The 15,898-nt window shown below is 43.3% G+C and overlaps 2 protein-coding genes across 3 annotated transcripts; both read left to right on the forward strand.

Annotated features, from left to right (window-relative positions):
* Window positions 1–232: 232 nt before the first annotated feature.
* LOC139636424 (retinitis pigmentosa 1-like 1 protein) lies at window positions 233–8,264 on the forward strand. Its single transcript, XM_071504508.1, has 6 exons — window positions 233–465; window positions 727–1,983; window positions 2,810–3,109; window positions 3,787–3,904; window positions 4,651–4,761; window positions 7,343–8,264. Exons 1-6 carry the CDS (start codon window positions 402–404, stop codon window positions 7,515–7,517), a joined length of 2,025 nt encoding a protein of 674 aa, XP_071360609.1. The 5' UTR covers window positions 233–401; the 3' UTR covers window positions 7,518–8,264.
* A 472-nt stretch (window positions 8,265–8,736) lies between these two features.
* tyrp1b (tyrosinase-related protein 1b) lies at window positions 8,737–14,470 on the forward strand. 2 transcript variants are annotated; one of them, XM_071505359.1, is made up of 9 exons: window positions 8,737–8,794; window positions 9,605–9,963; window positions 10,256–10,364; window positions 11,069–11,282; window positions 11,682–11,886; window positions 13,211–13,378; window positions 13,656–13,835; window positions 13,927–14,073; window positions 14,152–14,470. In XM_071505359.1, exons 1-9 carry the CDS (start codon window positions 8,781–8,783, stop codon window positions 14,355–14,357), a joined length of 1,602 nt encoding a protein of 533 aa, XP_071361460.1. In that variant the 5' UTR covers window positions 8,737–8,780; the 3' UTR covers window positions 14,358–14,470. The 2 variants fall into 2 exon arrangements, with proteins under 2 accessions (XP_071361460.1, XP_071361461.1); XM_071505360.1 differs by having other exon boundaries at window positions 8,746–8,870.
* Window positions 14,471–15,898: the final 1,428 nt, after the last annotated feature.

Here is a 15,898-nt window from a genome sequence, read left to right on the forward strand (position 1 = left end):
GTGTGTGACATGCCGCCCAGCGTCACCACAGCCCTTGTAAGGTTCTCAAAAGCATGTAACATAGAAGTGCTACTTTACTACACCCCACCCCCAACTCCCACAGAGACACCTGGTGGTGCGAAGACACCTCGGGGTGGCAATATTTAACATGGCGATGTGCGTTTTGCACCCTCCCTCATTTCAGCGTCACCTGCTAACATCACCCTCCCTGTGCAGGCCCAATTTACTGTCCAACCATCGGGAGCGTACACACTCAGTGTAGGTCTTGTGGTGCTGTACACACACACACACACTTGACATTTGAGCAATACTGAAGGAACAAAAGGGGGTAACGAGTGTTTTCCTGCAAGAAACTGGGATTGTTTTGGAGTATATATTTTTTTTATGTTTTACCTGACACCATGGAGTACTGCTTTTTGAAAGGATTCCTGCTGGTTTTGTTGATACAACACTGCACATCTGAAGGTATGGTGGCACTGTGCAAATAGGTTTGATTATCTATGTGATGATATTTTTGTGACACCAAACCACAAAGGAGCAAGTGGGGATTAATTAATGCATTATTGATATAATCAATCAATCAACGTTAGGGACACTGAATGTCACTACATTTCTCATTAAGTGATTTACAGTGATAATGGCTTCATGTATTGCACCATAACAACAATCATTGGTCCTGCTCCTCGAATGGTTAATATTCCTAAATGTTTAACACTTTCTTCCTAGGTCTGTCAACCTCCATCCAATCCTCCACGGTGGTCACCCTCCAAGATGGCCAGATATTACCCCAGGAACAAGATGTGCCCCCTGCAGAGGTGGTGCCAGTAGTGGCCCCTCCAAGCCTCAAGGAGGTGCAGCAGGCTGTACAGGAGGCCTCAGAGCAGGTAGAGGGCCGTGGGGCAGAGGAAGTGTTGAAGGAGCTGCTGGAGAGGGTGGTAGGGGCAGCTCTGGGGCAGGTGGAAGGAGGGAGTGAAGTGAAAGCAGATGAGGGAGCAGTGCAGCAAACAGTTCAAGAGGATGCACTGGGGGCTGAAGAAGGGGAGGCTGAAGCTGATACAGAGGCAGAGGTGTTGGAGCTGGCCATGGAGGAGGTAGTGGAGGGTGAGGATATGGGCATTAAGGGAGGAGGCACTGGGGTTGGAGAGGATCAGCAGGTAGCAGAGGCTGATGCACTTGACGATGGAGCTGAAGAGGTGAAAGGAGTTGGCCAGAGGGATGGGGAAACAGCGGCGGGATCTGTGGAGGCGACCACAGCAGGTGTAGAAACTGGAGGCAAAGAAGCAGATGGAGTAGAGGTTATCGGTGAGCCTCTAGACGCTGAAGTCAGTCAGGAGGTTGCAGGGGGAACAGTAGCTGCTTTAGAAGAGACAGGAGGGGATTCAGCAGTAGAGGAGGCAGGGATGGGGGACAACAATGAGCAGGTTGTGTTGTCAGAAGAAAAAGGAGCAGCTGAAACAGAAGCACAGGAGGCAGAGGAAACTCCAGCTGTTGTGGAGGTGGCAGTGGGCGGAGAGCCAGAGATGGAGAAAGTGGAAGAGTCTGACCGTAATCTGGCTGTGGCTGATGTAGAGCAGAAAGCAGATGTATGGGGAAAGGAAGATGCTAGGGAGGAAGAAACACAGGCAGATAAATTAGAAGGTGAGGCGACAGCACTGCCTTCTGATCATTATGACACAGAGATCACACAAACTGTAACAGGAGAGCCAGTAGAGGAGGAGGAGGAAGAGGTAAACACAGTGAAGGATGGCGAAGGACCAGGAGTAGAGGACGAACAAGGCCATTTAGTGGTGGAGGGAGGAGCTGGTGAAGAGGTAGAAGCAGAAGGTACAGATGTGGGGGAGGTAGCAGGGGGTGAAAGAGATGGAGAGAGTGAAATGAAGGAGGAATCAGTGGCATTGGTGAATGAGGAGGGTGACCAACAAGCAGGAGAAGAGGAGCAGGTTGCTTTGGAGACCTCACATGGCAATAAAACAGAGGATCAAGGTGAGATATGTGTAATTCCAGTAGGTAGAGCTGCAAACATGCAGTAAATTTGTTGTACTGGACTTAAACCAGGCACAAAACGTCTGGAACCTCAAAATACCGAACAAATCCAAATCTTCTAGTCAACTTGTTTATCCTTCCATGAATGAGCTCCAAATTTTAACTGCCCTGTTTACTTTCCCTTCGGCACATCCTTATCTATTAATTGTACGAAATGTTGAATATGTAAAACCTGTTCAGAATTTGGGTTACAAAAACCCAAAACTGCTATGGTATATGTAAACATTCAGTTGCATTAGACTCTTAGAAGGCTTTGGTTAAGCTTGAATTGTTTGCAACTTAACCTACTTTAAGAGGAGAAAGCTCTTAAACGCAGATTATAAGCTCCTTTAATACATTTTACAACAATATTGGTTGCCAGCCCATGTCCTGAAAAACTAAGGTAAAAACATTTAACATTAGCTGCTCCTGTTGTTTCGGGTGTGGAGTTTGGTTCAGTTTCAGAAACAGGCAATAGTAGAAAGGAGAAAATGTTTACTCAGAATATCATGACATGAACATTAATGATTCATGAGTCGAAACTTCTACAGTTCTGTTAAACCCTGATGGTTATTGTGACGCATGCAAAGGCTGATGCACATTCGGCATTGCAATTGATACTATGAGTTAGCTCACTAATGCTTACAAATCCTGAGCCACCTACCACTCTCAGCTACAGCACATCTACATATTATTCTACATTCCATAGATCCATTCGAGAAATCCTAAACCTTGGCCTCTTGGCTTCATTTTCATGTGTGTGTCACATACCAAACCCCTATTCTAGAAGTGCTGGTGATCTCTGCCCCAGAGCCTGATGATGGTGATGCTGCTGAAGCCTCCATAGAGCAGAGCCCTGAGAACCAGACTCCCACCCCGAGCCCATCCTTAGGTGGGGTGGAGACAGGAGAAAATACTCTTGGTGATGAGATATCTAACCATGGCAATGAGATCATCACCCCCACCGTTAACCTTTTGCCACACGACCCCGTTGTGGCTCAACCTACACTGGATAATTTTGTGAAGGATGCTCCAGCTGAACCAGGGGAGGCCAATGGGCTGGTTGAAGATACAGCTGGAACCACAGGTAAGATGGAATAAAAACAACATGTAAATGTAGAAAAAAATGTGTGTAATTCTCTTTTTCAAAACAAAGTTAATATGTACTCAGTTTCAGAATTGCATCTTAGGCTATAAATGGCTTTGGTTATATATTATAGCAGACTTTCTGCAGCTTAACACTTGGGTAGAGTAAAGAAGAAAACAGATTATGATCATGATTGTGCCAACAAAATATCCAGATGGCCAAGTTGATGCTGTTCAATTTGAATAAACAGTGGAGCAACCACTATACCAACTACTATACACAGTGATGGTGGGTGAAGACCAGAAAGCTGGGACCATCCTGTCACAATATAGTACACTTACAAGTGCCTCAGTAAAGCATTGATTTTACACTCTTTCTGTGCCTCTACGCATCACTCATGCTCCTTTGAGCTGGTGTAATTAAAATGGTTGGAAGGTAAACTGTGTAAAATGACAGTACAAAAGAAGAAACATTTAAAAAAAAAAAGGTTTTGTAACATGATATTGGAAGATAGATGGATGGATGTTGGAGAACAGCTTCCTTTTTGGGCAGTTGAGGGACAGGTGATTTAATTGTAGCAAAGATTTTGTGTTTTTCATTGGTAAATTACTGTATATTGACCTCTAAATCCAATGCCTCCCTCTTCCTCTGCTCGCTGCATCAATGCATCTGTTCAGAGACTAGTGAGCTGGGCCTGGAGGCATGGAAGATTGGAGCCATTTCTGCTGCAGTCTTCCTGGTTTTGGAGACGGCTGCGATCATTATCTATGTCCTCAAATGTCGTAACAGAAACAGGTAGGTAGCACAGACTTCTGTGCGCTTTTGAATAAAGGAACACTCATCCAAAAAACTTTGTCTTGTAGCCAAATATTTTGTGGTGAACTGAAAGTATAGTGCAAATGTGCTTTACGTAACACTGCTCATCTTGTAGCCAAAATTATTTCCTGTCGCCTGCCATCCATTGTCATTATTTGGAAAGGCTGAGCCACATTATACATCCAACAGGCACATACAAAAATAGATTTCTATTATAACTCTAATCTTACTGTACGGTAGCATAAATTTGTGTTCTGGCTGTGTCTCTGTAAAGCAGACTCTTTTCCTCTCTCTTTATTTTTTTATGAATAGGAATCAAAATAATACTTAGTCTGTAATCACACTAGTACCAGTCACATCCCAGTGCTTCTTCTCTAATAGCTGCTGAAATAAGCCATCTGATTGCTAGCTACAGTACCAACAGTGCTACAATCACAGATGGGACTTACAGCAGTGCTGGTGCATGATTGCTTCTGATGTTGCCCATGCTGCAGCGAACATTTCTGGTCTGATAGATGATGAGATGAGGAGACAGGGCTCAGTATTTCTCCCTCTGTTCATAAAAAGTGAATGGTCTTTCATCAGTGATGTACTGTACTAGTTTTTATTATTTTTCCACATGACCCAGTGCAACAAGCAGTTAATTTTTTAGAAAGGCAGCGGTAAGCAACAACAGTAATATCTGAGATTCTGTGTGTCCTGTTTGTGCATGTGTGTGTATGCAGTACCCCAGCTCTTCAGCGGGCATGTGAGGAAGGGTGTGTTGAACCAGAGGCAACTACAGGAGGGGACTGCAGTGACGACACACTACCTGCAGGCAATGGGGACACCCAACAGTATGTTCACATTTTAAATTATCTATAGTGATGGCATACATACCTGCAGGCGTTACATATACATACAGATGGATTAGTAGGGGGGAAAAAAAACATCATTAAGTGGAAACCTAACACACTGGTCTAAAAGCTTCCATAGGTGTTAAGTTGAGTAGAGTGCAACCACTCTTGAAACCATTCAGTTACCCCTCGTGCCATGTATGGAAGCACCTGCATTCATTGCTCTATGTTTCTGCCTCACTTTTCAAGGTTTTCGTTATTTTTATAAGATACTTTTATACAATAATATTTCTTAAACCATTTCAAAGCAGACAAAGAAAAAAATTAGACTTCTACAAGTGTGGAATAAAGGTAGAAATCATACAAAACATCCGGATAATGTTCCGATAGCTCCTGATAAATTTAATAAAGCAGAGATGAAGATCTCGTTGTCAGCCTTGACCCGACTTCATAACATGATAAGGACAAAGATCTCTAAATATTGTTCTGTTAGATTTATTTGGAGCTATAAATAGTGTGCAGGTCTTTTGTCTGATTTAAACCATGTCAAGGTTTACATTCTCACTGGGCCCAGAGAGTACCTCTCTGCTAGGTTACTACTACTAGATTTCTTCCTAGTGTCGATTTTCTACTACCATCAAAATGACTTCTACAGCATCAGTCTCCTTGTCATTAACACTGCCAAGATGTCAGACATGCCCAATGTAAACTGACTAAATGTGGTGCACTGACCTGGAAACTTGTGGTTCATAGGAACTACCAGTTGTGTGCTTCTCAGCTGATTCCCTCCTGGCTATTTTGTAAGTTATGCGCTCAGGAGGCTGCTCACTGCGTCACATGAGCGTATGAGTCCCGTGAACCCAGAGCATTAATGGGTAATACCACTATTTTTCCTAATCAGACTACCAGGCTTGCATCAATAATAGGCCAAATGTGCGTGTGTGTAGAGAGTGACCATGTGAAAGTGTGGGCTGAGGGTGTAGGTAAAAAATGAGAAAAAAAACAAGACAGAAGTCAAGCCAGAGATTGAGAGAGTCTGTGTATAGAAACAAAACTTGTGCACACAAAGTTGCACGTGCGTGATCCTATGATTGCGTGTCTGTTACTTGTGCAAGTGCGCAAGGCAGAGAGAGAACTCTGATGCATGCAGAGCACAGACAATAACAAAGCAACACTGAATTATTAAACAGTCGACAGAGTCATCTTGAAATGTGTCCTTGTTAAGAGACTTTATAGCAGCAGTTACAATCCAGTTGTCATTGGAAAAGGGAATCACTGAAAACACTGCAAACACACGACAAAAGTCACTTTCTGAAAGTCACATCTTCAGCCGCAGTATCATCTGAACAATAAAGGGACAAAGGTCTGCTCCTTGTACATACTAGGATGCCAGAAGCCATGGGGCACAGCCAGCAAATTCAATGAGTGTAAATAAACTGGAAGCCAAGAGAAAGGCAATACAGAGATCATCATGTACATTTGGAACCGAACATGTTCTTCTTTAACCTTTTCTAATGTGAGATACATTTCAAAAATCAACAGCAGGTTGTTATTACTCACACAATATTCTAACATAGGATACTCAGAATTATGTTGCACCTGGTAAAAAGTATTTACAGTGACTATATCACAAGGAAGGTCTGCATCAGACTTTGACTGCTGCACAGTCCTGAGGCAAGCCAGCTGAACTTGCATTCCACTGACTTATTTATTTATTTTTATTATAGGAAATGTGATTGTATTTTGTCATAGACCGAACTTGTCTGAAATCGACTGTTACTATCAAATCTGATGCCCAACATCAACTCAGGAACTGAAGATGCTGTATATTTTTGCTTTATTTTCTCTATTACTGACCCTTAGTTCATCAGCCTAAACTGGCTACACTGATCTCTGTCGCTCTTCCCTCTCTCTCTTGGAACATGTTGGGTGGACATGCATGCACACAGATAGTAAAAAAGTGAAGTTGCATCATAAAATATTTTTGAAAATAGCACAGACAGGAAGTGATGATAAAACATTCTGGAATATAAATACTGGAATGACACAAAGATGGCACTTTGGATAACCTTCAGGGTTAAATTAGCTAGGGCATGTGAAAATGTATTCAGCACTTTTAGCAATTATTTCACCCAGGACAGAGTCACCTGCAATTAGTCAATAATGTCAAGTATATCTATTTATATCTGGGTGTTTCATTACCTCCCAGCATATCTCCCCTCACCACGGTTTGTAAGCTTCTCCATCTGGTGTGGAAGTTATTAAATAAACAGACCTTGCAATGAGAATATTAGCATTTGCTCGCAGCGACATTATCAACAGCAGTTCGACAGCCATTATGAACACACCTAATTAAGTTTTGCTTGAATTTCACTGGTACCTTACGTGTCCCATCAGAATGACCCTGTCTTTGTGTTCTTGTAAAGCAAAGATTTTGTCCTCATTAGGATGAAATGGCTTCTATTGAATGCACTCTGAGTGATTGTTCTTGCTATTAAAAACACATCTGTCCTTCCTCTTCCCACAATTTAGCCATCACTGCTGTTACATCTCTTCTAACTGACCTACTGTCCTTTGACAGGATAGCAGCACTTGACCCATCTGACATGGCTTCAACCCTGGCCCCAAACAAAGAGCAGCACGAAGAGGAACATGCGATAGCCATGTCAGACCTTCCACCTAGCTCCACAGAGGAATCAGGCAACACTGGACCAGGACCAGACTCCTCACAAGATCTCAGGACTTCCATTCTCTAGGGGGTCTAATTGTTTGTCTGTTTATTGCTTTATCTAAATAAAACCCAAAAAGCCACTCTCCACTCCTGCACCCAATTCCAATTTACCCAGAAACCCAGTGAATTACCCTGTCTCGAACCCTAATCCATCACAGACTGCCTCGGAGTCCAACTGTAATAACTACTGTATATGTAACACATTTGTATTTGGTGTGTATGACTGTGTCTGCCTGCGCGAGTTTCTGTATAAATTGAAAGACAGAGATACTATAACGCATTTGGCATATGTGAATGTGTGGAAGGAAGGAGTGTGCATTAACAGGTGAGCTGTGAATGAGCGAACAGGAAGAGCAGCAATAATTTTCTGTGCATGTATGTGAGTGTAAATGTGATTAAAAAAATGTTCTGAATCTAGTTTGATGTCTGCACGCTCTTTAGGCTAGAATGAGCTTGTTAAAAAATGTTTTTCATACTGACCACATCAAGCTGAACAAAGCTGTTAAAACCATGTAAAAGGGGCAGCGGGCATGAGCAATTTTCCCATTTTATCAGCAGTTCGGTACGGTTTAGTCACAGCGCTTTGGCAGAACCGTAGAGGGCCACATCTGCACAGTCTTATTAGAATCTACACTAGCCTACAAGAAAAAAATAGATTTTTCATTATTAAGATGATGTTTAAAACATGATTTGATTTTTATTCTACATGACTCCTGACCTTTGTATCATCATTTGTCATTTGAGAGTACCAAATTAAAATGATAATATTGAATGTGTGCTTTCCTTTTGTATGGATTTCCCTGCAGCTGCTCTGCAGGGTACGGTGTAAATTTTTGCTACTTTGAACACACAAATGAAGTAATTACAAGGAACAAATGACTCATTTGTGCGCACAAATTATCAATAATTTTCCCCTAGACACCTGTCTGCCTCCACAGATAACAAACCATTACCATGTTTTTTTACTTGGCTGACAGTGAGTAAATTCACTCAAGTATGACTTCAGCATGAATGCTATCTCACAGTCAAGTCTTTTATTGAGTGAGTGACCACACAGACTGGCGTCATTTGGGTTATGATCACGAGGCATGTGAACGAGTGTTTCAGAAAGCACTTGAACCCTCAAGTGTATCCATGTGTGCTGTGTTTGTGTGTGCGTGCATGTGTGTGTAGGTCCTTACACAAGCTCCAGAGAGGTCTGGTCATGCGCTCGATAGCTATTTAAGCCAGGAGAGGGGAATGGGCTGACTCTTGGGGGGATACAGTTCTGCAGACAGAGAGGAGCAGCATGCACAGTCAGAGGTAGGGGCAACACATTACACTGATGCTTTTCCACAGAATGACCTGCAGAATGCAATGAGTCTTACAACTTAACAGTGTGAGTAGCTTCTTCAGCACCATTTACAAACTCAAAGTGAGCATCAGCCTATTGTACAGTTAAGCTATTGGCAAGATAAAAAAAAATGAGAAGTTTTATTTAAGATCATTTAAAGCAGATTCCCACAAAATCACCTATGTTGCACTGGCTGAACATTATTATATTCCTAACAAGGGTACTGCATTCAGTCATTTATAATCTTCTGCATCTTGGCATGCAAAAAATGTTTTTTTTTTAACTGGTAACTTTACATGGGTGGTTTATATCACTGTTTTGCTGTAAAATAATTGCTCGTGACAAATTATTAGTCTCTCCTTCATTCATCCCTTATCAAGAGGCTTCAAAAGACAAGCAAATCTAACTCCAAAAACGGCTGAAGCAAATAATTTCTTGCCGTCTATTGTTGAAAGCTCTTCTGAACTTGTGAGAGTTGAAAGCTAATGGCTTTGTGAATTATGAATAATGACTCCTACTGCCTGCAGGGGCGTGTAAGAACTTTCAGAATAATGTTAAGAAAACTGGCTGTATTTAATTTTTTTGTCTTCATCTTACCAAATGTGTGCTGGGATAAGCTCCAGCTCCTTACAACCCCGAACACGATAAATGGTTTAGAAAAAGATGGTTGGATGGATGGATGTAAAAACATGTAAAATGTGTCTGCTTTCTCCTTGTGTTTCTCAAATTCCTGAAATACTCTCCCTTCTTTTACCATCCTTGTTTCTGGATTTTGGTAGCATGTGGAGAGTGGGTCTCCTGGTGGTCACCCTGTGTGCCACCCTTACACTGGCCCAATTCCCCCGGGAGTGCATTACCCCCGAGGGGCTGCGGAGCGGCCAGTGCTGCCCATCCCTTACAGGGGTGGCAGGGGACGAATGTGGTTCCAGCACAGGAAGGGGTCAGTGTGTGTCCATCACAGCAGACAACCGACGCCACGGACCCCAGTACCCTTATGCTGGCCGAGATGACAGAGAGAGGTGGCCGCTGAGATTTTTCAACCGCACTTGCCAGTGTAATGGGAATTTCAGTGGCTACAACTGTGGGCGATGCCGACATGGGTTAACTGGACCAAACTGTGATCAGAGGATCTCTGTGGGTAAGGAAATGAATGCTGACTAAACTCAGCGTTAGCGACCTAGAAATTCAGTCCTAAAAGTTCTATCTCCTGCACCCTTTAAGATCTCAGTGGGTCTCAAAAACATAGGAAAATACATCAGCCAAAGGAATAAAGGCCGCATTTATTGTTGGGCAAAGGAAATGTCTATGTTAATTTTTAATAACATTTTCCTCTCTTCCCTGTTCCTTTGTTCCTCCCACACCTCAACAACCCCATCATTCTCACTCTTCCTGCACTCCCGTCTTCCTCTACCCCATTAACCTCACTCCAGTGAGGAGGAATCTCATGCAGATGAGCACATCTGAGAAGCAGGCATTTGTAAGGGCTCTGGACCAAGCTAAGAGGACTGTCCACCCTGACCTGGTCATCTGTACAAGACGGTACATAAGCTTTTTAACAGTTACATAATTCTAATTATTTCAATTACAATAAAAATAATACTAAAGAAGACTTAAAAATTGATTTAATGACCTAATTTCAAAGGCGGATTGATCTTCACTCATCCAGTCTTTGCTCTCGTATCTTGACTGTGGAACAAACAGCCGAGCTTTGCTGAGGGCCCACAGGCTCAGTCTAGCTGAGTCTGGCAGTTTAAAGCTCAGTAATATAGCTATGGGTGAACCCATGCTGTGTTTTGAAAAGTATCAGTTCAACTCATAAAAATTTCTCATGGCAGCTTTCTTTAAGCTGTAGGTGGAAGAGCAAATTATCAGTTTAGCAAAGAGTAAAGGGATTTATAGTCTTCTAAGTAACAGCACATAAATCTGTGAATAACCTCCTTCCAAATCATCTGAGGATTGTAGTAGATTAATTTTTGAAGCTGTTCTCAGCTGCAGGTAGAAGAACCCTTTTAACCTCCTAATCAAAAAATTAAATTTCTCCTGTATTAATGGCTACGCCCAGGTTCTTATATACAGTCCCCCTAGGCAGTTGCACGCAGAAATAAAATGTACATAGTGTCTGTCAATTTGTAATCCGCCTCAAAGCATATGTCCTCACTCAAATCAATGTGTCTTGTTACAAGGCTATCTTAGAGCAGCATTGAGGAAAAATAAACAAGGTGACACATTCCTTCCCTCTTTAGGTACCAGGAGGTGTTTGGGCCTGATGGCAACACGCCCCAGTTTGAGAACATCACCATTTACAACTACTTTGTTTGGAGCCACTATTACTCCGTCAGTAAAACCTACCTGGGGCCAGGCCAGACCAGTTTTGGAGGTGTAGACTTCTCCCACGAGGGCCCGGGTTTTGTCACCTGGCATCGTTTTCATCTGCTGCAACTGGAGAGAGACATGCAGGTGAGTACAGAGAAGGGGGAGGAAGGGAGGGGGTGGGAGCAGGATAGTGAAAAGAAAAAGAGGAAGGAGAGGAGGCTTTTGGGGCTGATGAAGGAAGTGAGGAGGAGAGGAAAGAATACGGGGATCTGAGGAGATGGAGACGGAGCGGAAAGCTATCCTAGAGGAGAAGGGGGACAGGGAGGGGAGGAGAACAGACAGAGGTAAGAGAGAAACATAATGAGGTGGAAAGTGGGAAAATGTGACAAGTGGTGGAAAAAAATATGGGAAAGTGAGAAAGAGCTTGAAATGTCTCTTTACACACACCAACACACACACACACACACACACACACACACATATACATCAGTCAATCCAGCCACAAACATCTGCCTTCTTCCATCTATTATTCCATCTGTGCAGGACATGCTGGGTGACCCCACCTTTGCCCTGCCCTACTGGAACTTTGCCATTGGAGGCAGCGAGTGCGACATCTGCACCGATGACCTGCTGGGAGCCAGGAGCAGCTTTGATATGAACTCCATCAGCTCCAACTCTGTGTTCTCCCAGTGGAGGGTCATCTGTGAGAGTGTGGATGACTACGACTCTTTGGGCACCATCTGCAACAGTGAGCACAGTCGCAGAAACACACATACTCTATCTCAACTCTGCAAGAGAGAGGTGCTGATATACAGCATAGTCTCAGCTGCACCAGAAAAGAGGGCAAAGAGCTCATAAAGAGAGCATGTAGAACATAAGCTGCTATAAATAATACCACACAGCTGTTGTGCTGCATTGGATATTGCTTGCTATTAGTTTGGTTGAAACTACTCAACTTGTTAAAAAGTGCCTTCTAAAGTTACTGCATGCATCTTAAAACACAGGATTTTGAAACATTTTTTGATTCAGTGACCCTAATTTCTCTACAGTAGACATGGGTACATACTGTAGTTTTTCAAATGTTAATTCCCAATGGGTCAGGAGGTTTAGACTGGAATAAGAGAACTGTGTGTAACACTGTGATAAGCTAGACTTTAGGTGATCTGATTTGCTGGGATTGGCTCTTATTCCACAGTGGCACCAGATTACAAACCTAACGCACTACCTTTCCTTACGGTCTTCAAATATGTCTCATTCATAAAGCATTTTCTCTTCCTGTGGAGTTGTGGAATGATGAAGAATTTCAATCTGCTCTACTATAAACACATGAAAGGGGCTCCTTTTGAATAACTGCATATGCATAAGGAAAAAGGCTGAGGGAATTCAGTAACAGGTAGAACATGTGAGTGGCCAACGTGCAAGTGATCTGTCTCATTAATCCCCTTAGAGAGTCACGACAGGCCTGGTATTTCCTGCGTCAACAAGCAACATCTCCTTAAATGGGTTGGGTGGGGGGGGGGGGGGGGGGGTTGCTTCATTTGTGCATGTGCTTGTTGAAGACAGGAATCTAGCAGTCTACTGGTTCCTTTGATCTAGGGGAGTAGTCTTCAAACAGACAGACAACTCAGTTATGTAGCCTTCTGTTTATGTGCTCGTGTGTGTGTGTGTGTGTGTGTGTGTGTGTGTGTGTGGTAGAGAAAGCACAAAAAAGAGATCATGCATGCAAGAAAAAAAAACTTCTGTTCTGTCACAGAGCTCCCACTCACTACTGTTGACTTTTAGTGAATAATTAAAAAAGAAAACTGCCATCCTGTCATGTTTAAGGCTGATTAAACTAGTCTAGTCTCCCACATAGAATTAGAAAGCGGTTAAATAATACAGCATTTCTAATCATCTTTCTTTCCATTTCTGTGGGGACCACTGACCTAAATCTCAAAGACAATCTCAATGCCCCACTAACAAAAAAAAAACCCCAAAAAACCCATCAAAGTTATCCTTTGTCTGAATGTAGAGGTAATTATAGTTGTCTTTAATCAGGTAATACTAGCTCAGGTTCTGTCCCAATCACCCAGGCACAGAAACCAGTCCCATCAGGAGGAACCCAGCCGGCAACGTGGCGCGACCCATGGTGCAGAGGCTGCCGGAGCCCCAGGATGTGTTGGACTGTCTGGAGCTCAACACCTTCGACACCCCTCCTTACTACTCCACCTCCTCTGAGAGCTTCAGGAACACCATTGAAGGTGAGCAGTCATTTTTCAAGGCGACAGAATCAAAGCAGCACTTTTTAATATCCTCCCATCAACCAAAGGGGGCTATTCAAGTCTCAGCTCACAACTACAGAGCTGCTGAAGTACTGCGTGGATGCACGGATACAAAACACAAAGCCAGAGACATACACACAAACCAGATCCTCCACCCACGCGCACATATGGTTAGCTCCAACACAGCATTTGTTGCTCCTAATTTTGGTAAATCAGTGCTTTCATTTAATGGCTTTGTTGTTCTGTCTTTTTCTAGGCTACAGTGCCCCACAGGGGATGTACGATCCAGTGATCCGCAGCCTCCACAACCTCGCCCACCTCTTCCTCAATGGGACGGGTGGACAGACTCACCTCTCACCGAACGATCCCATCTTTGTCCTGCTGCACACTTTCACAGACGCAGTCTTTGATGAGTGGCTCCGCAGGCACCAACCAGGTACACACAGATTGAACTACAAACAGATACGCAAAGGCAACTCACTCTGAAGGGTGAATCGATGGATAAACCTATTTGTCTCACCCTGCAGGTGAAATAGTGTATCCTGAGGAGAACGCCCCGATTGGACACAACCGCAGGTTCAACATGGTTCCTTTCTGGCCCCCTGTCAACAATGCTGAGATGTTTGTCTCTGCCCCAGAAAACCTGGGATACTCCTATGAGGTCCAGTGGCCAGGTGAGTTGCAGTGCACACACACACACATACGCACACATCCACACATACCTCAACCGACCTCCTGTTCTTTTTCCATAGTTCGTGCCTACACCCTGTCTGAGATCATCACCATAGCTATTGTTGCAGCAGTGCTGGTGGTGGCAGTGGTGGGCGGCGTCATCGCCTGCGCTGTGCGTGCCCGTTCCTACCGCTCAGCCGAGGCCTTGGAGCCACTGCTGGGAGAAACTTTCCGACGCTACTCAGAGGACGACCGGAGGTTGGACAAATCACAGTCTGTTGTCTAAATCTGTGCCTTTCTAGAGAGGCACAACATTTCAATGCATTTGTTTTGCTTTTTTTTTTTTTTTTTTAATACTCCAACTTCTTCTAATAAAGGTGACCTGGTTTCAAACCCGGAGCCTGTGTGTGTGTGTGTGTGTGTGTGTTCATAATTACTGTAAATTGCAGGGCTGCCTTAGTTTTTGTTTGACACATACATTAGAAAAGATCAAGCTGTAGCCAAGTGGTCTGATGGCATAGAGCAACTCAGTTTATAATGAATCATCAAGAAGCCACGTGTTCATTTACTGGCCTTTTTCATCCTACCACAGGATATTTAAAGTCAGTGATGACTCTTGACATCATTTAATAACTCTAAAAGATCATTTCTCGCTTTCATTGTCCCTTCTTCAGCTTCAAGCTACATGATGCTACTATATTCATGCAGACAAAACTGAATTATGTGCTGTAACTGTATGAACAGACCACAGACAGATCTTAATACTAGAGGCCTTTTGCTGCAGGCGCAAATTTGCTTGTCTGAAGAAGCCTGAGGCTAACAAGCAAAACACACCACTTGCGTGTTGCCTCTAACCCATGAGTCAGATCAGGTCCATGCAAATTTCCATGTTAATAACAGCACACACACTGCCCTCATGTGGATATGACATGTTACTGCGACAGGATTCAATTTATAAGTTATTTGCTTTTTTTCCACAATCATCTTACACTCATGGAAGCTTGTGTAAAATACCACATTATCAGCTTCTAACTCTTGATGAAAAGACAACACACCAAGATACAACATTAACTATGACAGTCACTATTAAGCAGCTACATAAACGGTCCACACTCAGAAGCAGGCCCGGATTAAGAATGCAGGGGGCCCCTGAGCACAAGGTTTTGGAGGTACTTGTACCCCTAATCAGCTCCCCTCACACTCTTAATCCAAGGTTTTGAATTGTAGGTTTTCAGTGGAGGCTAGTATCTGTTAATACCAGTAGCTTGTACAGGATTTACACTGACAGGCTACAGCCTGTGATCACAACCTGAACGACAATGTCAACAGCTGCAGATATATTCTGTTGTAAGTGAGTGTCTTGGATCCACCCAAGTGTGTATTTAGTATCAAAATAATGAACAGAGCACAGAGACAAAGTACAATGAACAGCAGTCACGCTCCTCTTTATTTCTGCCTCCATGTGTGACCGAAAAACAGATTTCAACACAAACACACACAAACACTTTTCAGCAGCCTTGTGACAATTCCCGAGGGACACACTACCTCACATAAGACAGCGCAGCAAACCCAGGAGAGTCTGTTACACTGTCATACAGGTTTTACACCACATGATTGCAACAATACTTCCCTGGGCAAGCAGCGACAACATCAACGTATTAGCCTACAATTTGTAGCTGAGTGGCAAACACAGGCATATACTGTCCCACCTCCACCAATAGAGTTCTGATTCAGATTCTTTGATCTCTCTCTCTCTCTCTCTCTCTCTCTCTCACACACACACACACACGCATACTGCTCTGCAACAGTAAACCTATAACAAATAAA

The sequence above is a fragment of the Trachinotus anak genome, unplaced genomic scaffold (assembly GCF_046630095.1).
Source record: "Trachinotus anak isolate AG129_WGS33_773 ecotype Australia unplaced genomic scaffold, CSIRO_AGI_Tana_v1 ptg000019l, whole genome shotgun sequence".
NCBI classification, from domain to species: Eukaryota; Metazoa; Chordata; class Actinopteri; order Carangiformes; family Carangidae; genus Trachinotus; species Trachinotus anak.